This window comes from Stenella coeruleoalba (genome assembly GCF_951394435.1).
Source record: "Stenella coeruleoalba genome assembly, chromosome: 7".
NCBI classification, from domain to species: Eukaryota; Metazoa; Chordata; class Mammalia; order Artiodactyla; family Delphinidae; genus Stenella; species Stenella coeruleoalba.
The window spans coordinates 35,385,437-35,408,377 of record NC_137153.1 but is presented as its reverse complement, the minus strand read 5'-3'; the positions used below and the strand labels follow the sequence as shown (position 1 = coordinate 35,408,377).

Here is a 22,941-nt window from a genome sequence, read left to right as displayed (position 1 = left end):
GTTATAAAGTAGTGTATTGTTTTGCCTCCATGTGTTTTTATTTTTTACAGATCGTTTCCTGTAATTGATATCTAGTCTCATAGCGTTGTGGTCAGAAAAGGTACTTGATACAACTTCAATTTTCTTAAATTTACCAAGGCTTGATTTGTGACCCAAGATATGATCTATTCTGGAGAATGTTCCATGAGCACTTGAGAAAAATGTCTATTCTGTTGTTTTTGGATGGAGTGTCCTATAAATATCAATTAAGTGCATCTTGTTTAATGTATCATTTAAAGCTTGTGTTTCCTTATTTATTTTCATTTTGGATGATCTGTCCATTTGTGAAAGTAGGGTGTTAAAGTCCCCTATTATGAATGTGTTACTGTCGATTTCCTTGTTTATGGCTCTTAGTATTTGCCTTATGTATTGAGGTGCTCCTATGTTGGGTGCATAAATATTTACAATTGTTATATCTTCTTCTGGGATCGATCCCTTGATCATTATGTAGTGTCCTTCTTTGTCTCTTTTAATAGTCTTTTTTTTAAAGTCTATTTTGTCTGATATGAGAATTGCTACTCGAGCTTTCTTTTGGTTTCCATTTGCATGAAATATCTTTTTCCATCCCCTTACTTTCAGTCTGTATGTTTCTGTAGGTCTGACATGGGTCTCTTGTAGACAGCTATATATATGGGTCTTGTTTTTGTATCCATTCAGCCAATCTGTGTCTTTTGGTGGGAGCATTTAGTCCATTTACATTTAAGGTATTTATCGATATGTATGTTCGTATTCCCATTTTCTAAATTGTTTTGGGTTTGTTATTGTAGGTCTTTTCCTTCTCTTGTGTTTTTTGCCTAGAGAAGTTCCTTTAGCATTTGTTGTAAAGCTGGTTTGGTGGTGCTGAACTCTCTCAGCTTTTGCTTGGCTGTAAAGGTTTCAATTTCTCCATCAAATCTGAATGAGATCCTTGCTGGGTAGAGTAATCTTGGTTGTAGGTTTTTCTCCTTCATCACTTTAAATATGTCCTGCCACTCCCTTCTGGCTTACAGAGTTTCTGCTGAAAGATCAGCTGTTAACCTTATGGGGATTCCCTTGTGTGTTATTTGTTGTTTTTCCCTTGCTACTTTTAATATGCTTTCTTTGTATTTATTTTTTGACGGTTTGATTAATATGTGTCTTGGTGTATTTCTCCTTGGATTTTTCCTGTATGGGACTCTCTGTGCTTCCTGGACTTGATTAACTATTTCCTTTCCCATATTAGGGAAGTTTTCAACTATGATCTCTTCAAATATTTTCAGTCCCCTTCTGTTTCACTTCTTCTTCTGGAACCCCTATAATTCGAATGTTGGTGCATTTGATGTTGTCTCAGAGGTCTCTGAGACTGTCCTCAGTTCTTTTCATTCTTTTTTCTTTATTCTGCTCTGCAGTAGTTATTTCCACTATTGTATCTTCCAGGTCACTTATCTGTTCTTCTTCCTCAGTTATGCTGCTATTGATCCCATCTAGAGTATTTTTCATTTCATTTATTGTGTTGTTCATTGTTGTTTGTTTCATCTTTAGTTCTTCTACGTCCTTGCTAAATATTTCTTGCATTTTGTCTATTCTATTTCCAAGATTTTGGATCATCTTTACTATCATTATTCTGAATTGTTTTTCAGGTAGACTGCCTATTTCCTCTTCATTTATTAGGTCTTGTGAGTTTTTATCTTGTTCCTTCGTCTGCTATGTGTTTTTCTGTCTTCTCATTTTGCTTATCTTACTGTGTTTGGGGTCTCCTTTTTGCAGCCTGCAGGTTCGTAGTTCCCGTTGCTTTTGGTGTCTGTTTCCAGTGGCTAAGGTTGGTTCAGTGGGTTGTGTAGGCTTCCTGGTGGAGGGGACTAGTGCCTGTGTTCTGGTGGATGTGGCTGGATCTTGTCTCTCTAGTGGGCAGGTCCACGTCTGGTGGTTTGTTTTGGGGTGTCTGTGGACTCATTATGATTTTAGGCAGCCTCTCTGCGAATGGGTGGGGTTGTGTTCCTGTTTTGCTAGTTGTTTGGCATAGGGTGTCCAGCATTGTAGCTTGCTGGCCGTTGAGTGAAGCTGGGTGCTGGCGTTGAGACGGAGATATCTGGGAGATTTTTGCTGTTTGATATTATGCGGAGCTTGGAGGTCTCTTGTTGACCAGTGTCCTGAAATTGGCTCTCCCACTTCAGAGACATAACACTGAGTCCTGTGTGCAGCACCAAGAGCCTTTCATCTATACGGCTCAGTATAAAAGGTAGAAAAAGTAGAGAGAAAGAATTAGTAGAAGTAGGAAGAAAGAAAGAAAGAAATGAAGGGAGGAAGGAAGGAAGGAAGAAGAAAAGAAGGCAAGAAGGAAATAAAGAAAGAAAGGAGGGATGGAGGGAGGAAGGAAGGAAGGAAGGAGGGAAGGAAGGAAAAAAGAAAGAAAGAAAGAAGATAAAGTAAAATAAAATAAAGTAAAATATAATAAAGTTATTAAATTAAAAAATAACTATTAAGAAAAAAAATTTTTTTAAAAAAAGGACCAATAGAACCTTAGTATAAATGGTGGAAGCAAAGCTATACAGACAAAATCTCATACAGAAGCATACACATACACACTCACAAAAAGGAAAAGGGGAAAAAATCATAAATCTTGCTCTCAAAGTCCACCTCCTCAATTTGGGATGATTCGCTGTCTATTCATGTATTCCACAGATGCAGGGTATATCAAGTTGATTGTGGAGCTTTAATCCCCTGCTTCTGAGGCTGCTGGGAGAGATTTCCCTTTCTCTTCTTTGTTCTCACAGCTCCCAGGGGCTCAGCTTTGGATTTGGCCCCGCCTCTGCGTGTAGGTCGCTGGAGGGCGTCTGCTTTTCGCTCAGACAGGACGGGGTTAAAGGAGCCGCTGATTCGGGGGCTCTGGCTCACTCAGAGCATGGGGATCGAGGGGCACGGAGTGCAGGCGAGCCTGCGGCGGCAGAGGCCGGTGTGACGTTGCACCAGCCTGAGGCCCGCCGTGCGTTCTCCCGGGGAAGTTGTCCCTGGATCCATGGACCCTGGCAGTTGTGGACTGCACAGGCTCCCTGGAAGGGAGGTGTGGATAGTGACCTGTGCTCGCACACAGGCTTCTTGGTGGCGACAGCAGCAGCCTTAGCGTCTCATGCCCGTCTCTGTGGTCTGCGCTGTTAGCTGCGGCTCACGCCCATCTCTGGAGCTCCTTTAAGCAGCGCTCTTAATCCCCTCTCCTCGTGCACCAGGAAACAAAGAGGGAAGAAAAAGTATCTTGCCTCTTCGGCAGCTCCAGACCTTTTCCCGGACTCCCTCCCGGCTAGCCGTGGTGCACTAACTCCTTCAGGCTGTGTTCACGCTGCCAGCCCCAGTCCTCTGCCTGCGCTCCGACCAAAGCCCGAGCCTCCGCTCGCAGCCCTGCCCACCCCGGCGCGTGAGCAGACAAGCCTCTAGGGCTGGAGAGTGCGGTTCGGCACCGATCCTCTGTGCGTGAATCTACCTGCTTTGCTCTCCGCACCCCTGTTGCTGCGCTCTCTTCCGTGGCACCAAAGCTCCCCCCCTCCACCACCCGCAGTCTCCGCCCACGAAGGGGCTTCCTAGTGTGTGGAAACCTTTCCTCCTTCACAGCTCCCTCCCACTGGTGCAGGTGCCGTCCTTATTCTTTTGTCTCAGTTTTTTCTTTTTTTTTTCTTTTTTTTTTTGCGGTACGCGGGCCTCTCACTGCTGTGGCCTCTCCCGTTGCGGAGCACAGGCTCTGGATGCGCAGGCTTAGTGTCCATGGCTCACCGGCCCAGCCGCTCTGCGGCATGTGGGATCTTCCCAGACCGGGGCACGAACCCGTATCCCCTGCATTGGCAGGCGGACTCTCAACCACTGCGCCACCAGGGAAGCCCTTGTTTTTTCTTTTTTTTTATGTTGCCCTACCCAGGTACGTGGGGAGTTTCTTGCCTTTTGGGAGGTGTGAGGTCTTCTGCCAGCGTTCAGTAGGTGTTCTGTAGGAGTTGTTCCACGTGTAGATGTATTTCTGGTGTATCTGTGGGGAGGAAGGTGATCTCCGCGTCTTACTCTTCCACCATCTTCCCCCGGAGCCCTCTAAATGGCACCTTTTAATCACGATCACGGACTGAGTTCTCTCATAGTGTATAAAGGTGTACAGGTCAAATTCTTGGGTAAGTTCAGAAATTTACTGCTCTGGAATTGGCTAGTCATAGTCAATTTAAAAGTGGATACAAGTATGAGACAAACCCCCAGGTCTGATGGTAAATATGTACTGAGGGAAACTTGTTAATCTACAAAGGTCAACCTAGATGACCTTTGATGTATCCTCAAGAAATTACAGTATGATGTGAGTAAGGCTACATATAAACCAATATTACAAGTACAATACATCTAAGGAAAGCATTCTATTATGAAAATAGAAGGGTGATAGTACACCTGGAGTGCAAGAAAAAGGGGGAAAAAATGAGAATGTACGGGGTTATGGGGTTTTGCCACTGTTCTGACTCCATAGTCACTAAGCACCATTCTCTGGTTAATTTGGCCCTGAATGTTGGCCTTGCTTTGCAGGTGGAAGCATTCACCAAAAAGTTGGTACAATGATTTTGAATCACCTAATCAAAATATTCCTAGTCCCAAATTACTACACTGTTATTCAGATTTATATCATCTTTTGGATAAGTTTGGTTGGTGCTAATCTGTTCCATAGCCTCCAAACTGCTTTGATCCTCCTCAGGAGCCCACCATCTGTGGGGTGGTGAGACGCTTTAGACTTGCCAGTTAACAGTATTTTGATTTCAATGGAACATTTTGAATTTGAGCATTTGGTCTGTTTAAAGTCCCATTGGATATCAGGACTGGTTTAAATATTCTCTTACGTATGGTTCTTAGACAAAAGCTCAGTCTTTGGGATGTCACCAACCTGTTTTTCCCCTTCTACAGCATGGTGTCCCAGAGTATGAAGTTTGTTATTCATAATAAAGAGTTTGCCTGGCCTTTGTCTTTGGTTCCTGGGAGGGAGACTAAATCCTAGGAATTTCCTGAGTAATAAGAGTGTCTTTGTTATTCATGAGCCTCTGGGATCACACCCCAGTTTATCCTAACAAGATAACTCAGAATGGAGGTTGGTTACCAGAAAGACCAGCCGTGTAATTAGAGGGTTGAGGTTTTGAGCCAGTCTGACCTCCAGGGAGGGGAGAAGAGCTGGAGATTGAGTTCAATTATGTGGCCAAGGACTCCACCAATCATGGCTACATAAAAAAATCCCAATAAATACTCTGGTCATTGAAGCTTGGTGAAGCTTCCTGGTTGGTGAACACATTAACGTGCTGGGAGGGTGATGAACCCTGATTCCATGGGGAAAGGGCATGGAAGCTTTGTGTTCATAACACTTCCAAATCTTGCCCCATGTATGTTTTCTTTTGTCTGGTCCTGATTTGAATCCTTTGTAATAAAACCGTGTTTATAAGGATAATACTTTCCAAAGTTCTGTGAGTCATTCCAGTGAATTGTTGAAACTAAGGGGACTCATGGGGATGTCCTGGACTTGTAGCCATTTGGTCAGAAGTACAGGTGGCCTGGGAATCCCTGAACTTGTGGCTGGCATCTCAAAGGGGGACAGTCTTGTTGGGGACCTGTGGAGTCTGATGCTAACTCTGGGTGTTTGCATCAGCATTGAATTGTATTGCCTTATACAAAGGCTGTACTCACGGCACAAGAAGAGATATATCTGCCCTGCCCTGGTGTCCTTGGAATTCTTGCTGGGCCACATCCCCCAGGTAAGATTAGTTTCTCTTAATTCATTTATGCCATGTCTTTTATCTCTAGAGGCACATGTGTCTTGGTAAAGAATCATCAATGTATAAGCTGCCATTTTTGGTTATTGTTATACCAGTGAAACAGCTTGTAACTTTTCTTTCTTACATAGTTAAAAAGTTGAATTTTCTCGGGAGGTCTGAAAATCCTATTTTCAACAACTGGTGGTAGTGCCTCCAGTATATGGGCTTTATCCAAAATGATGTTGAGCCAATTGATGTCAGTGCCATTCTCTGAAAAACTAATTCCAGGATTAAGCATTGAAGGGGACAAAAGGAACTACTCATGAACATGGAAGCTCTGCTGCCTTAAGAAAAACTCACCCAGAGGAGACAGAGTTGGAGACCAACCACTCCCACCATTATTCATCCCAGCCTGCTACACAAAATCCCTGGATCATGGGGTCTGCTGAAGGACCTTCTGCTCCACCTCTGGGGTATCTTCTGTTCTCTTGGTAACTGCACATGCTCCTCTGGCAGCAGGGCCATCATCCACTTCAACACTAGTGCAGGTTCCTCATCCCTAGCTACAGGTTAGAATTACCAGGGGAGGTTTGATAAAATGCCACAGCTGTCCTTATCTTCAGAAATTCTTGACTACCAAGGCGAGGTAGTTCTCCTAGGCTCTGCTCATCATGGCCTCGCAAGGCATAGCACTTGCCTGCAGTCTTCTGGCTTGTTTAACACCAGAGAGAAAAGACCTCTCCCTAGCTGTGTCTCCCAATTCACTCTTGGACCAGGTACATTCTGTTTCACTCTTAGGTTTTATACCTAGAAAGAAAGCTGTCAGCTTGAAATGCTTCATCTAGTTTTTCAGTTCCAATGACACATCTCTAAATTAATATCAACAAAACCAACAACTACCTTATTTAATGAGAACTTACACTGTGCTAAGGGTTTTACATGCATTTTCTTTTTCTTAGCCTTTTTATTGTGAAATATGACATAACAGAAAAAGTTTATCAAACATAAATATACATCCAAGAGAATTATCACAAAGCCAACACTCATGTAGCCATCACTCTTTCTCATTACACCCTCATTCCCCATCAAAAGTAGCCTCCACCCTGACATTTAAGGTAATCACTTCCCTGTTCTTTTTGATTGTCCATCACCAAACACGCATCTCCAAAGTTGGGTTTTATTCTGCAGTTTGTCAGTTTCACACACATGGAATCTCACGTATGTGTTTGTCTGTGTCTAGCTTCTTTTGCTCAGTTATCACTTTTGAGATTCATCCATCTTTCTGTATGTAGCTGTAATTCATTCATTTTCATTGCTATATAACATTTCATTACATTAAAAAATCCTCTTATCCACTCTATTGTTAGCATCTGAAGCAATTCCCGATTATGGCCATTTTAACAATGATGCTATGAATATTCTTGCACGCGCCTTCTGATGTACACATATTAGCTCTCATGTTAGCTGTCCTGATGAGTGTGTATGACGGCCCACCATTGTTTTGCTTTGCATTTCCCAATACAGTGAGTTTGAACACCCATCCTCCTATATCTTCATTGACCACCTAGACATCTTCCCCTGAAAAGTGGCTGTTAGTTCCTTTGCTCATTCTTCCGCTGGGTTATCTGCTCATCTCTTATGATTCTCAGAACATTCTGGATGCAAGCCTTCTCTGTTATAAATGACGAAACACCCCCTTCACTTCAAAGCCTGACTCCTCATTCTCTCAAATGATATACCCAGATGAATAGAGGTTTCAATTTTAAAGTAGACCATGTACATGTTCTCATGTGATCCTTCTAAAATTTCTGTGACGTAGAATTATTTTCCCCACCCTGAGGGTGAGGAAACTAATGCTTATGGAGGTTCAATAACATGCCTAGTAATTGGTAGACCTGAGATTAGCTCCCATGTCTGTCTGACTCCAAAGCCCATACACTTGACTCCTTGGCTCTACTAATAACAACTTTGTCACAGTCCCAGCAAGCAACACTTGAAAACCAGACTTGTAGGTTTCTGTTCCCTTTGTTAATCACTCTCCCAACCATGAGAGTTGCCCATTAACATTTGGCAGTTAATTATTAAATATTTACTTTAAAATACTGAGAATTTAATCCTGGGAAGAGTCTTGGAATATAAGTATCTTCAGGCCACACTTGGTAAAAAGTTAGCTCCAGTTAACCACTCTTATTTATTTATTTATTTATTTTGCGGTACATGCGCCTCTCACTGTTGTGGCCTCTCCCGTTGCGGAGCACAGGCTCCAGACACGCAGGCTCAGCAGCCATGGCTCAGGGGCCAAGCCGCTCCGCGGCATGTGGGATCTTCACGGACCGGGGCACGAACCCGCGTCCCCTGCATTGGCAGGTGGACTCGCAACCACTGCACCACCAGGGAAGCTCTAGCCACTCTTATTTTGTAAATCAAGTTTTAACACCCAAACTTTATCACTTGGCATCATCCTCCCACTCATAAGACCTGACTGGGAAAAGATCAAACATGATAATTCAAGCGGCATCTTCTGGGACACCCTCATGTCCACTCATCATCACAGGGTCTCCACCCTGTGCTGCATTTGGGGGCACTTAGTTTACTTAATGTGGCTTAGTTGGCAGGTAGATAGGACAAGAATGATGTCACATTCGTGATGTTTCACCATATGTTCAACGTGCGTCAGACCAAGACAGTGGAAAATAGAGAAATGGAAAAAGAATACCCAAAAAATGCCAACCAAAGAAAACTGGGGTAGCAATATTAATGTTATATTAAGTCTAAACTCTGTGATTTCTTTGTTCCACATTTCCAACCCCACTTGCCAGCCACATTGCTCAGTCTTCTGTACTCACCCAGAGGGTGAATCCTTGCATTTTATTTATTTTCAAATGGTCTTAAAAGAAAGCTTAAGGTTCTTCTTGGTCACAACCCGGACACTCTCTTAGTGCGAGGCTGACAAGAGAAGGCTCAGCTCTGACCTGACCTTGAGGCATTGCCATTGATTCTGAGGTTTTGCACCAAGACTGGTTTCTCTTGAGACCTGCCTCTGTTCTCAGCTGTGTTTATGATCAAATCCTCAGAGTCAGATCTTATGTTTTAAATTAACTTCTGGAAGGAGGAGGGGCACTTGTCAGTTGACCTAGAAACAGAGATGGGTCAACCTGAAGGCTCACCCACTGACTAGGGGAAGACTGCCTGGGACAGGGATCCAGGTGGTGTTGTGGGACCTCGCTCAGCTGGACCCTCCAGGAGACTCCAGGTGCTGGTGAACAAATGGATACTGCAGAAAAGAAAATGCTGATTACTTGGTCTTAAAAAGTTCAGCCTACTCTGCCTCTCCCTCTTATTTAAGCTAGAGAAAGAGGTGGAAAAGAGTAAGTACAGAGAGACAAATAGTCAAGGGAGTGAGAGAGGGAGGAAAAGAATCAATGTTTAGATGCTGATCCTTGGAAAATATTTGATCAGTCTCCAGGACTGGGCCTTCCCTGCCCTTGCAGCTCACTCACCTTCCTGTGCTGTGGAAGCCTGGGAAAATTTTTGCTCTGTGAGGGACCCTTCCTCAGTATACTGTGAACTTTTATCCTAGCCGTGGCTATATGCTACTATCTGAATTTTTAATATAGTTGATATCTGAACAACGTGGGGGATAGAAGCCTGACTCCCTGCAGTTGAAAATCCACATAACTTTACATTTGGCCTTCTGTATCTGTGGTTCTGCATGTAGGGAGTCAACTAACTATAGATTGTGTAGTGCTGTAGTACACATTTATAGAAAAATCAGTATGAGTGGATCTGTATAGTTCAAACCTGTGGTGTTCGAGACAACTCTACACTGAAATAAATGTGTGACTGTCAATACCTGTTTAGTGCTCTGGAGTGACCAGGACTTCTCACACACCCATCAGACCAGGACAATGGGGGCTCCTGTGCTGTCCTTACTCTGGGGAAGGAGCCCCAAACCTCCACTGCTCCAACACCACGGACACAAGTTCCAACGTATTTATGTACCATCTGTCTTGTTATTTGCTTAATATTAAAAAAAAAAGTGCTCACTTTCTTTTACTTAAGTAAATATATATATATCCTTTATAAGTCTCAATCAGTTTTTTACCGATATATGAATACTTATACACATCAATTAAGCATTTTTTTAAGAGCTTTTTACTACTATTGGTCTGACTGTCACATAGTGGGAGGTACTGGTGATGAGAAAAGACTGAAAAGACTCATTACCAGTTAGGATCAAGTAAAGGAGGCCTCTTCCACCCAAGGCTTCCGAGGAGCTGTACCACCTCCCTGGGGATGGATGGGGCTTTTAAGGAGCCAGCCTGTATTTATTGCACTGGGGTGACACCCTGGGAATCAAAGAGGTATCTGAAGAGAAAAGAATGTTCTCCTTGGGAGGAACTATAACATGTTTTGGTACCAGCCCCAAACAAACAATGTTTAAAATATTGACCTCTTGACAGAAGTTCACAGGCAGGGGTGTCTGATAGGGACTTGTGGTTAAGACCACCACCACTGGAAATGTCCTGAGATGCAATGCAATTATGAACAGCCTTGTCCACCTGCCTCTTCCTCTCCCAGTCCAAGAAAACAGAATGTGTGGGATCTAAAAGAAAAAAATCTCAAACCACAGCCCTGCACAGACCTCAGCTGAGAAGAGCAGCCTTGGCAGGAGGAGCACCCCCATTGCCTTCCAGCAGATGCACTGTGACCACAGCTTACACAATGAAGAAACTCAGTGGGCACTAAAGCCAATGTGGAGGCCAGAAGTCAAGGTGACCTTGGCTCCCAGCGGACTCCTTTGATCTAATTGCTTAAATCATATTCTTCCACTGTCACCTCCTCTCCACCAGCCTCCTGCCAGGTCAGCAGACTAGAGTATGATCTGCTCACTGCCCTCTTGGACTTGGACTTGGGTACAAGAGTCCTCAGATGAGGTAATAACGGGAAAAGTACATTGTGGACTTTAATGCTAAAATGTTAATAGCTAACATTTATTGCAGTCTTTTGGTGTTTCAAGTATTGTTCAAGCACTCTGCTTATCTAATCTTGACAGTAACCCTATAAGGTAGGTACTTCAGAGATGAGGGAACTGAGTTTCAGAGAGGTTAAGTGACTTGCCTATGGTCTTCAGCATGGAAGGTGCAGCCCAGGACTCTTAACTGGTAGCCTGTGGGCTAGGTGGCCAGAGGCCCCCCTCTCCCCCACTTCCCCCCATACTCTGAAGATCCAGACCTCATGGAGCCTTTGGAAAGCCTGATGCATATTAGTATGCTAATGCATCTGAGAAGTTCAGCAGTAAACACTTAAAAAGGAAGTTGATTATATTTCTTCCGTCTAACGCGTCTCACACTTAGTTGAGCAGCCCCCTACCCACCCCCACCTTTAAATGGGATTCTTATTCCCCAAAACATAGAAGGAAGTGAGCCAGGGCTCTGTGAGCATCTTTGTGCAGGCACGGGAGGAGCTTCCTTTCCCAGGGCAGCCACTAATGCTGATGTGCTTGTCTCTGGCCAGGCTCTGGGCCAGTATCTAGCCTGGGATCAGTCATTGTAGCCAGACATTCAGGCAGTATCATTAGGTGCAACCTAGTCAGGGCCCCGGGGCTGGTGCCTGTGTACTGGGAACTAGGTCCAGAGAAGGACTTTTTTTCTTTAACCATTATTTCCTTACTCTTTACATTTTTTTGTTTACAAGAGAGAGAAAGACAACTACAATGTTTTAAGAAAAAAAAAGGGTGAAGAAATCAAATGGTCTAGGGGTGAAGTTGGCTCCAGATCTGTCTGAATCCAAGGACTAAAATAAAGTCCCCCCACCTCCCCATCTCTCAGCCTTGCCTTCTTGTGCTTTGGCTTCATTCATGGACAGCACTGTCCCCGTGGTGACTGACAGCAGCTTCAGGCTACATCAGCTTTATTGCTGGCAGATCCTATAGTTCCAGCCCAGGCCCTGGACCTATTTGGGTCCTGGGCCGTCCCTGCAACGATCTTTAGCACTTCTTCGATCAGCCAGGCTTGTGTCACAGGTCTGGGGGTGGGGATACCTCTCTTTACCACATGCAAAGTGAGTTGGAGATGGGCCTCTACCCCATCCCCCACCCCATTACAGTCTGCTATAAGGGAAAGGGGGAATTGACACTGGTCAGGCAAAACCAACAGCACCAGTACGAAGGGGTCTAGTATGAGCCAGGAGTTGTCTTCTCTTGCATGGTCACTCTTTGACAGAGCAGTTCCACCTCTTAGAGTTTATTCTAAGTAGATAATTGGACAGATATATTAAAAAAATATTAAAGAAAATAACATTCATTGAAACGTCCTTTGTAGTGAAAAACTAAAAAGTCTGTCAAAAGGGAATTGTTTAAATTAATAATTTACATCCGAATAATACACAGCCAACAAAAGTATGGTGTACAAAAGATTTTTTAATCAATTTTATAATGTCCAGAATATATTGTTGAATGGAAAAACAGATAAAAAATAATTTGTGGTAAGGTTACACTTTTGAAAAATTATTTATCTTTTTGAAAGATAATATATCTAAATAGAGGGATGCTTGAAAGTTTAAAAGATATTAGCAGTGTTTATTGCTGGTTGGTGAACTTTGGGTGATTTTTATAAGCTTTTTACTTTCCTGAAATTTTACCACAAACTTGTCTATTTTTACAATTAAAAATTATTTATTACAAGTGCAATTATTTACTCTCTTCAAAGAAAACTATTATTTTCTAAGATAATTAATCTAAGGTTCCTGGCGTGGGGGAATCCTATCTTCCCCCTTTAGCATCTATGTTCTCAAGGGGCACATTGGCAAGCAGAAGCTGAGGGGGTTGCCTGGGGCTCCTCATTCCTGTCCTGTTGTGGTCCTCTGGGGAAGCCTGGCTTTGTTCTTCACCTGCATTTCAGCAGTGTTTCAGTGCTCACGGTGTTTGGGGGAGGTGGCCCAGAGTTGCAAATAATCCTTTGATTTATCTAAGGATTATTAGGTCTTTGGGTGCTGCCCATCTCGTCTGAAAGCGTACGACAGTAAATCTTTTCTAACCAGTGTCCACCCCTCACTCTATGCCCATCCACCATGACTCTGGTAGCAAAGCCTTCAAGTGCCATGTTGTCTCCTGGCTGGGAGTGTGTTTCCGCTTGTCTGAACCAAAAACAGCCTGAGGGCTTGGGCGCTGATCTGGATGTTGAGAGCTCTTCACAATTTTACTGTTTAATTGCTTTTGTGAAAAGAGATATTTTCTGCTTTCATTTCTTCTGTCACTGATACTAAATCATTTGTCCAAAAGACAAAAGGCCTTTTATAACTTCTTATTATCAATCATAAATAAAGCTGTGGTTTAAATTCAGTAAAGCCTTTTTGGGTGGCTGAGCTCATCTCTAGTTTGGTGCAATTCAAGATTTTGCCATTTTCAGTTTGTTTCACACAGGGTTATTAAAGGAAATGTGCTAATTAATTTTGAAATAAAAAGCTGTAAGCTTAAGGGGTTTTTTTTTGAGTCACAGCATAAGGCAAATTAGTCATGTTTTGGTCTCTATATTTAATCACTTTAGAACACATTTTTATTTGTATTTTCACTCACCTTGAATGGAGTAGAGATCACATAAGGGGTATAGTTTCCAAATCAAGTTGTTTGGATAAACATAGTTTTAACAAAGACTATCCCTAGCATCTGTAGAGTGCATTCTCCACACCGCTGCCAAGGGTGTTTCACTCAGTCACTTAAGACAAATTCTTAGCAAGTTACTGCCCTGCCTAAAAGCCTCTAATGTGTCTCCATTGCCTTTGGAGACTCATCAACTCCTTAGCCAGCATTTCAAGGGCCTCCCCGTTTAACCCCAACCCATCTCTCCAGTTAAAAAAAGCTCATTCCTGAGGAAGAATGCTGTTCCCTCTCCTTCAAGGCCTAATCTCACCCTCTCTGTGAGACCTCCATGCTTTTCCCAGGCTGGACCCTCTACAGCATCTCATGTGCCCTTATTATGGCCTTCCATGCTGACTCAGTTTCCACCCCTCTTCACTGAGGTATAATTGACAAATTGTATATATTTAAGATATACAACGTGATGTTTTGATACATATATACTTTGTGAAATGATTACCACAGTCAAGCTAATTATCATTTCCATCACCTCACACAGTTACCTTTATCTGTATGTGCATGTGTGCTGAGAACACAAGTCTACTCTCTTAACAAATTTCAAATATACAATATAGTACTATTAAACTACAGTGGTTGCCAGGGGCTGGGGCCTGGGGGAAATGGGAAGATGGTACAAAGTTTCAGTTGTGCAGGATGACTAAGTTTTGGAGATCTAGTGTACACCCTCGTGACTGGCTCGGTTTTAATTGTTCGTTTTTCTCCACTCAATCCTGTGCCCTCTGGAGAAGACATTCCCAAGTCTGGCTAAGCATCAGAGTCTCCTGGGTAGCTTGATAAAAATACAAAAATCCCTGAGCCCCATACCAGACCAACAGAATCAGAATCTCTGGGAGTGGAGTCCAGATATCCATAAATTTTAATCAGTTTTCTAGGTGATTCTGACCATCAGGCAGGCTTGGTAACCACTGCCCCATTGCATTTTCCATGGACCCAGCCCAGTGAGAGCAAGAAATGGAATGAGGCAGAGAGTTGAGGTACATGGAGGACTCACTCTGTATCAGCTCCTCTCTAAGAGATTTTACATCTGTGCATTTAATCTCAACCACCTCAAGAAATAGATTCTAGCAAGCCCAAGCCTATTACTATAGACAAGAAAACCACAGTTAAAGGGGTTAGGCCCTTGTCCAAGATTCCCACTGGTAACAAAACCAGCTCTGCTGTCTTTTTAGACTCATTCTTTTTACTTAACTCATGTTAATTAAATGTTAGTTAAAATAAGTTAACATCTATATTTTTAGAATCTCTGTGCCTTGCTCCCTTACATTCAATCAACCTGCAAGACCTACCCACTCTATCTGCCCATCTTCATTCTCTGCCATGTAGACCTCGGAAACAGCCTTCTAATTTGTCTCCTACCGTTTCACCTCTAATCTGTTTTCCTAACTGTAGCTGAGTAATCATTTAAACTTTGCAAATCTGCCAAAGCCACTGCTCGTGGTATATTTTACCACATATAAGCTTTTCATTTTTACATATAAAAATATGCCTAATTTTACCTTTATAGCTTTGAGGTTTTCAGACTTGATAATGGGTGTTTAAGTGAGCCTTCCCTGCCCTTTAGACTTCTAATGCAAATGACAATATAGGGGTTAAGTTTTACAATGAATAAAGAGTTTGTACATATTGACGTAGGAAGGCAAACCTCAGAAGAATGGGCAATAGGCATGAGTAGGTAATTCACTGATGAGGAAATTAAACTAATAAACAAATAAATGAAAAGAAACCCCAATCACTAATGGTCAAAGAAACAAAGTGATGTCACTCAACTCCCCTCGGATTAGAAAAAATTAAAAACAGCTATGACCAGGACATGGAACCAACCTAAATGTCCATTAACAGATGAATGGATAAAGAAGATGTGGCACATATATACAATGGAACATTACTTAGCCATAAAAAGAAATGAAACTGAGTTATTTGTAGTGAGGTGGATGGACCTAGAGTCTGTCATACAGAGTGAAGTAAGTCAGAAAGAGAAAAACAAATACCGTATGCTAACACATATATATGGAATCTAAAAAAAAAAAAAAAAGGTACTGATGAACCTAGTGACAGGGCAGGAATAAAGACATAGACGTAGAGAATGGACTTGAGGACATGGGGTGGGGTGGGAGGGGGAAGCTGGGGCGAAGTGAGAGTGGCATGGACATATATACACTACCGAATGTAAAATAGTTAGTGGGAAGCAGCAGCATAGCACAGGGAGATCAGCTCGGTGCTTTGCGATGACCTAGAGGGGTGGGATAGGGAGGGTGGGAGGGAGGCTCAAGAGGAAGGGTATATGGGGATATATGTATGCATATGGCTGATTCACCTTGTTGTACAACAGAAACTAACACAGTGTTGTGAAGCAATTATACTCCAATAAGGATCTATTAAAAAAAACAACAACTATGATACATATTGCTGGCAGCAATGTGGGAGAAGAGTACTCTTGTAAACTGCTGGTTCATAGGGAAGTTTTGTCAGCCTTTTTGGGAAGTGTTCTAGTAACATTTTAAAAGAAACTGCAATACTGTTTGTTCTAATTTCCCATTCCTGGAAATCAGTTTACTTTCCAGCTCAAAACCATTAGAATAAAGGACCTGTGAACAAGAGTATTTACTGCTGCATTGTTCAAATGGCAAAAACCTGGAGGTAGCATGATTGTCCATCCCTAAAAGAATTGTTGACTTTATTATGGAATATCCACATCATGGATGTGGAGCTTCAAAAAAAAGGGAGGGAGCAAGTCAAGACAGTAAAGACAAGGGATAAAAGGTTAATTAAAAACTAATAAAATCATATCAGCATATCTGATATGATCAAATTTATGCACTTATATAAAATTATATACATATGTATGTATAGACAAAATCTGTAAAAATTAAAAATGCAAACCTAATCTGTTCATTTCTCTACCTAAAATCTGTCAATGGCTTCCTAATCCCCTGTGGATCAATGCAGGATCTTTAGCTTGGGCCCCAGAGGCCCCTGCTCATGTCTCCACCCTCCCATAAAACAGCTGCCCTCCTCATTCTGTGTCACAGACACGTTTCCTGGTTCTTCACCTCCCAGGACCCCCAGGCCCCCTCCACTCTGCAGCCCTCCTGCTCCTCTTTAGTTCTTCACACATGCTGTTTCTTTTCTTCTGCATGACTCTTACTCATTTTTATGTCTCAGCTTAAACATCAGTTTCTCAGGGGGCTTTCGCTGACTCTCAGATGTGGTTATGTATCCTGATATCTATTCCCATGGTTCTCTGTCCTTACTAAAATTCTATTTTATTATTAGCTTCTTTTCCCAAACTTTGCTCAGATTTTCCCAGCTGTAATTTACTGCTTAGTTGTTACATCTGAATTGGATAAGAGCCTATAGCAAAGACCTGAACATTGTACCCTGGATCTCATAACTGTGGGGATGTGGAATCACCTCTCCAACCCTGTTGCCACCCTGTGGACCTCTCAGCCATAAGGATCTCTTTTAATTTTATAGGGACAGCAGTTTATGCCACCACATAGCATCTGTGAGTGCTGTGATACCCTCCCCAGGATTGTCTGTGTCATTCTCTGGGTCCCTCTGGCCATCTGTGCTCCTTGGCTGCCTCAGGCTTCCCACTCTGCTCCTGTCCCCTGTGAGGAATCCCTGGGTAGAGGAGAAGAGGAGCCCTAGTTCCTGTGATTGTCAGAGTCCCTCCTGATCTGTGACCATGATCATGCTCTGGGCCTGAGAGGAGGCTGCAGTGAAAGTGACTTTAAATTCCAAAACATTCTAAAGACAGCTTGGAGCTGACACTTGTTATAGCAGCAGAGAACTAACCACGACAGGTGTGAGGGGTTAACACAGGGCACACACCAGGGAGGGCACGACAACCAAGTTTATTAAGCATTATTTTGCTTTTACTGCATGTTTCTAATTAAATGTTTATTTTTAAAAAACCCAATTTATATGAAGAGAAAATAATTTAGTTCAGTTCATTTTCAAACCATAATGTTAAAAAATTATTCTTTTCATAATAACAGCTTTCTTTCTGTAAGCAGTAGCATTTCTGTCTTCACAAAAAAGGGAGAACAGGAAAACAGATTGTATGACTATGTTTTTCCAGAAGACCTAGGTAAGCCAGTTTCCCAACAAGGTCATTGCCCCTGGTAAGCTTGGATAAAATAACAAGATTTTTTACATGAGAAGAAAATGTGGAAATAAATTACATTACATGTTAACTCAAAGAGATTTTTATATTAGATAACCCGAGCTTCTTATCCCTTTGGAGGTCATCCTGTCCTCTGTGGCAGGGAGGATTGAGTTGGATAAAGACTCTCATTAGCACTGGGGGAGGTTTCACATGTAAATCCCCTCACAAATGCGAGAGCAAATAGAGAGTGTCCTGCTTAGTAAGTCAACATAATTTGGGTGCTAGTTTTTTCTCTTAGAAAAGTGCCCTTGGTGGCTTTTGAAGTGGATGAGGCAGGATCTTTGAAGTGGATGAGGCAGGAAGCTCTCAGCCCACAGTGTTTGCCTGCTTCTCCTTCCCATCAGGATTGTCCAACATTCCCAGCCTTTTCTCCAGTCTCTGCTTCCATTCTTCTCTGAGCCTGAGGAGGGGAAACAATATACGTGGTTAGTGCATTTGTCTAGACATCTGCTGGTCCAGAGAAGTTTTTTGTTTTTTTGGTTTTTTTCCTTCTGAAGAATATTTTTTAAGAGAAATAAGTGGCTTTTACAAATTTATGAAGGAAAAAATCAGTAGAGTAATGAGCAGTCTATGAATATGTAGTTTTCTCCAAAATTTATTCCTTCCTACATTGGTATGCGGATTCAGAGTAATATCAATCAAAATCCCAGCAGGACTTTTCTGTAGCTATCAACAAGCTGATTCTAAATTTTATATGGAAAGGCAAAAGAAGTCAATTAGCCAAAACAATTTTAAAGTAGAAGAAAGATGGGAGGAGACTCATGCTACATGATTTTGAGGCTTAATGTAAAGCTACCATCATCAAGACAGTGTAGCATTGGTGAAGGAAGAAACAGATCAATGGAACAGAATGGTGTGGAAATAAACATACACAAATATAGCCAATTGATTTTTGACAAAGTACAAAGGCAGCTCAATGGAGGAAGGATAGTATTTTTTTTCAATAAATGATGCTGGAACATTATATATCCATATTAAAAATGGCTTTTGATCCACACTCCACATCTTATACAAAATTAACTAAAAATGGATCATAGACATGAATGTAAAATGTAAGACCAAGGCTTCAAGAAAAAAGCCACAAAATAATATCTTCATGACCTTGGGATAAGGAAAAAATTCTTATATACATTACAAAAAGCATGATTCATAAAAGAATAAAAAATTTGGGACTTCATCAAAATTAAAACAATTTGTTCTGTGAAAGATACTGTAAAGAGAATAAAAGACAAGCCACAAACAGGGAGAAAATATTTGCAAGTCACATATCTGATAAGGGACTTATTTCCAGAATATATATAGTTTCAAACTCAATGATAAGAAAATAATATAATGAGGAAAATAGTTGAACAGACATTTTCCTAAAGAAGTAATATGGGTGGCAAATAAACACGTAGAAGATGCTCAACATAATTAGGAAAATGCAAATTAAAACAACAATGAGGTACCACTTACCTCACAGAATAACCAAAACAAACAAAAAAAACCAAAACCAACTCTTTCCCCCTACCTCCCCTGGCAAAACCAAAATCCAACCCCCACCCCCCAAACCAAAAAACCCTCACAACAAAACTCAAACCAAGTGCTGGCCAGGATGCTGACTAACTGGAACTCTTTTACATGCTATTAAAATGCAAAACGGTGCAGTCAGTTTGTAAAACAGTTTGGCAGTTTCTTATACAGTTAATCATACACTTACCCTATGACCCAGTAATTTCAATCCTATTTGCTCAAGAGAAATAGAAATTTATCTTCACACAGAAATCTATATGTGAATGTTTACAGTACTTTTATTTATAGTCACCCAAAACTGGAAACAACCTAAATGTCCTTCAATGGGAAGTGGATCACCAAATTGTGATACATCCCTACCACAGAAAAGTACTCAGCAATGAGAAGGAATGGATGTACACAATTGATACACACAATAAGAAGAAAAAATCCCAAGTACATTGTGCTAAGTGAAGAGAGCCAGACACAAAAGACTACATACTGTATAATTCATTTATGACATTCTGGAAAAGGCAAAACTGTAGGGATGAAGTACAGATCAGTGGTTGCTATGGACTGGAAATTGGGAGAGGAGTTGACCACAAAGGAGAAGCTTAAGGGAATTTTTCAGAGTGATGGAACTATTCTATATCTTGACTGTGGTGATTACATGACTCTGAGCATTTGTCAAACTCATAGATCTGTACACAAAAAGAAAAGAAATGCATGGTGCTTATAAATCAATTAAGAAAAAGAAAGTCTATAATCAAACAGGCAGAGGCTATACAAAGGCAGTTTCTGAAGAAGAAATCCAGCTAGTTCCTATGCATATGAAAAGATCTCAACCAAACCTGTAATTAATTAAATTCATTTTAAAACAGTGAGATGCCATTTTCACCTGTCAGGTTAACAATGATTAAGAGTCTGACAACACATAGTGTGAGTGACTGTGGGAATTGGCATTCCCATACTTAGAGTGGAAGTTTAAAACAACTTCTTTGCAAGACAAGGAGGCAATAGCTATCAAAATTTAAAACACTCATCTTTTGACATATCTTCATTACTATGAACTTATCCCATAATGCTTATCCATGTATGAATAATGTATGTACAAGTATTCTTATTACAATATTGTTTGTAAAGCCAAAAAATGAAAAACAACCTAAATGTCCTTCAGTGTGATTGTTTAAATTAATTGTCACATCATTATTGTGGAAAACATTAAAGAAGTACTGAAAGTGCCAATATAGAAAAAATTCCAAGATAGCATAAGTTAAAAAAGGAATGTGCATATTAATACTATGTATAAAATAGATAACTAATGAGAATCTACTGTATAGCACAGGGAACTCTACTCAGTGCTCTGTGGTGACCTAAATGAGAAAGAAATCCAAAAAAAGGGGATATATGTATATGTATAGCTGATTCACTCTGCTGCACAGTATAAACTAAAACAATATTGTAAAGAAACTATACTCCAATAAAAATTTTTTTAAAAATTAAAAAAGGCAAGTGCAGAATATTGAAGATTGTGTAGATCCTATTTTGCATAAAAATACAGCACACTTATTTATTTGCTTAGAAAAACTAAAGTTTTGGAGAGATACATATGAGAAACTGTTAATGTCAGTTTTCTCTGGAGAGCAGGTCTAGGAGCCTAAGTGTGAAGGACACTAGTATTAAAAAGTATACACTTGGGGAGACCTTCAAGATGGCAGAGTAGTAAGATGTGGAGATCACTTTCCTCCCCACAGATACATCAGAAATACATCTACATGTGGAACAACTCTTACAGAACACCTACTGAACGCTGGCAGAAGACCTCAGACTACCCAAAAGGCAAGAAACTCCCCCACGTACCTGGGTAGGGCAAAAGAAAAAAGAAAAAACAGAGACAAAAGAATAGGGATGGGACCTGCACATCTGGGAGGAAGTGGTGAAGGAGGAAAAGTTTCTACACACTAGGAAGCCCCTTCACAGGCGGAGACGGGGTGTGGCAGGGGGCGGGGGAAGCTTCGGAGCCACAGAGCAGAGCGCAGCAACAGGGGTGCAGAGGGCAAAGTGGAAAGATTCCCACACAGAGGATCACTGCCAACCAGGACTCACCAGCCTCAGAGGCTTGTCTGCTCACCCTCCAGGGTGGGCAGGAGCTGGGAGCTGAGGCTCAGGCTTCAGAGGCAGACCCCAGGGAGAGGACTGGGGTTGCCTGTGTGAACACAACCTGAAGGGGGCTAGTGTGCCACAGCTAGCCGGGAGGGAGTCCGGGAAAAACTCTGGACCTGCCTAAGAGGCAAGAGATTGTTTCAGGGTGCGCAAGGAGAGGGGATTCAGAGCACCGCCTAAATGAGCTCCAGAGATGGGCGTGAGCCACGGCTATCAGCACAAACACCAGAGATGGACATGAAACACTAAGGCTACTGCTGCAGCCACCAAGGAGCCTGTGTGCAAGTACAGGTCACTATCCACACCTCCCCTCACAGGAGACTGTGCAGCCCACCACTGCCAGGGTCCCGTGATCCAGGGACAAATTCCCTGGGACAACACACGGTGCACCTCAGGCTTTTGCAATGTTACGCTGGCCTATGCTGCCACCGGCTCACCCCGCATTCCGTACCCCGAACTCCCCGCAACCTGAGTGAGCCAGACACCCCACATTCCGTACCCCGACCTCCCCCAGCCTGAGTGAGCCAGAATCCACAAATCAGCTGCTCCTTTAAACCCATCCTGTCTGGGCGGGAACAGACGCCCTCAGGAGACTTACGCGCACGGGTGGGGCCAAATCCAAAGCTGAACCCCAGGAGCTGTGTGAACAAAGAAGAGAAAGGGAAATCTCTCCCAGCAGCCTCAGGAGCAACAGATTAAATCTCAACAATCAACTTGATGTACCCTGCATCTGTGGAATACCTGAATAGACAACGAATCATCCCAAAATTGAGGCGGTGGACTTTGGCAGCAACAGTAGACTTGAGGTTTGCTGTATGCGACAGACTGGTTTCTGGTTTTATGTTTATCTTAGTTTAGTAGTTAGAGTTTATTATCATTGCTAGATTTGTTTATTGATTTGGTTGCTCTCTTTCTTTTTTTTAAAAAAAATATATATTTTTTTCCTTTTTCTCTTTTTCTGAGTGTATATGGTTATGCTTCTTTGTGTGATTTTGTCTGTATAGCTTTGCTTTTAGCATTTGTCTTAGGGTTCTGTCTGTTTTTCTGTGTTTTTTTTTTTAATATAGTTTTTAATGCTTGTTATCTATGGTGGATTTGTTTTTTGGTTTGGTTGCTCTCTCTTCTTTTATAATCACTTTCTAATTTTTAAAATTTTAATACTTTAAAAATTTTTTATTTTAATAATTTTATTTCTTTTTCTTTCTTTTTTCTCCCATTTATTCTGAGCCATGTGGCTAACAGGGTCTTGGTGCTCCGGCTGGGTGTCAGGCCTGTGCCTCTGAGGTGGGAGAGCCAAGTTCAGGACATTGGTCAACCAGAGGCCTCCCAGCTCCATGTAATATCAAACAGTGAAAGCTCTTCCAGAGATCTCCTTCTCAACGCTAAGACACAGCACCACTGAATAACCAGCAAGCTACAGTGCTGGACACCCTATGCCAAACAACTAGCAAGACAGGAACACAACCCCACCCATTAGCAGAGAGGCTGCCTAAAATCATAATAAGGTTACAGACATCCCAAAACACACCACCGTACGTGGTTCTGCCCACCAGAAAAACAAGATCCAGCCTTATCCACCAGAACACAGGCACCAGTCCCCTCCACTAGGGAGCCTACACAACCCACTGAACCAACAGCCACTGGGGGCAGACACCAAAAACAAGGGAACTACGAACCTGCAGCCTGTGAAAAGGAGACCCCAAACACAGTAA

The 22,941-nt window shown here is 42.0% G+C and overlaps 1 protein-coding gene across 4 annotated transcripts in view; it reads right to left on the bottom strand.

Moving 5' to 3' along the window:
• Positions 1 to 17,385: 17,385 nt before the first annotated feature.
• The window catches only part of FAM240B (family with sequence similarity 240 member B), a 95,396-nt gene continuing 89,840 nt past the window's right edge, over positions 17,386 to 22,941 (bottom strand). For all 4 annotated transcript variants that reach the window (XM_079925800.1, XM_079925798.1, XM_079925799.1 and 1 more), the window contains one exon: positions 17,386 to 17,975. In XM_079925800.1, the coding sequence (XP_079781926.1) occupies positions 17,882 to 17,975 (94 nt within the window). In that variant the 3' untranslated portion in view covers positions 17,386 to 17,881. The remainder of the gene's footprint in view (positions 17,976 to 22,941) is intronic.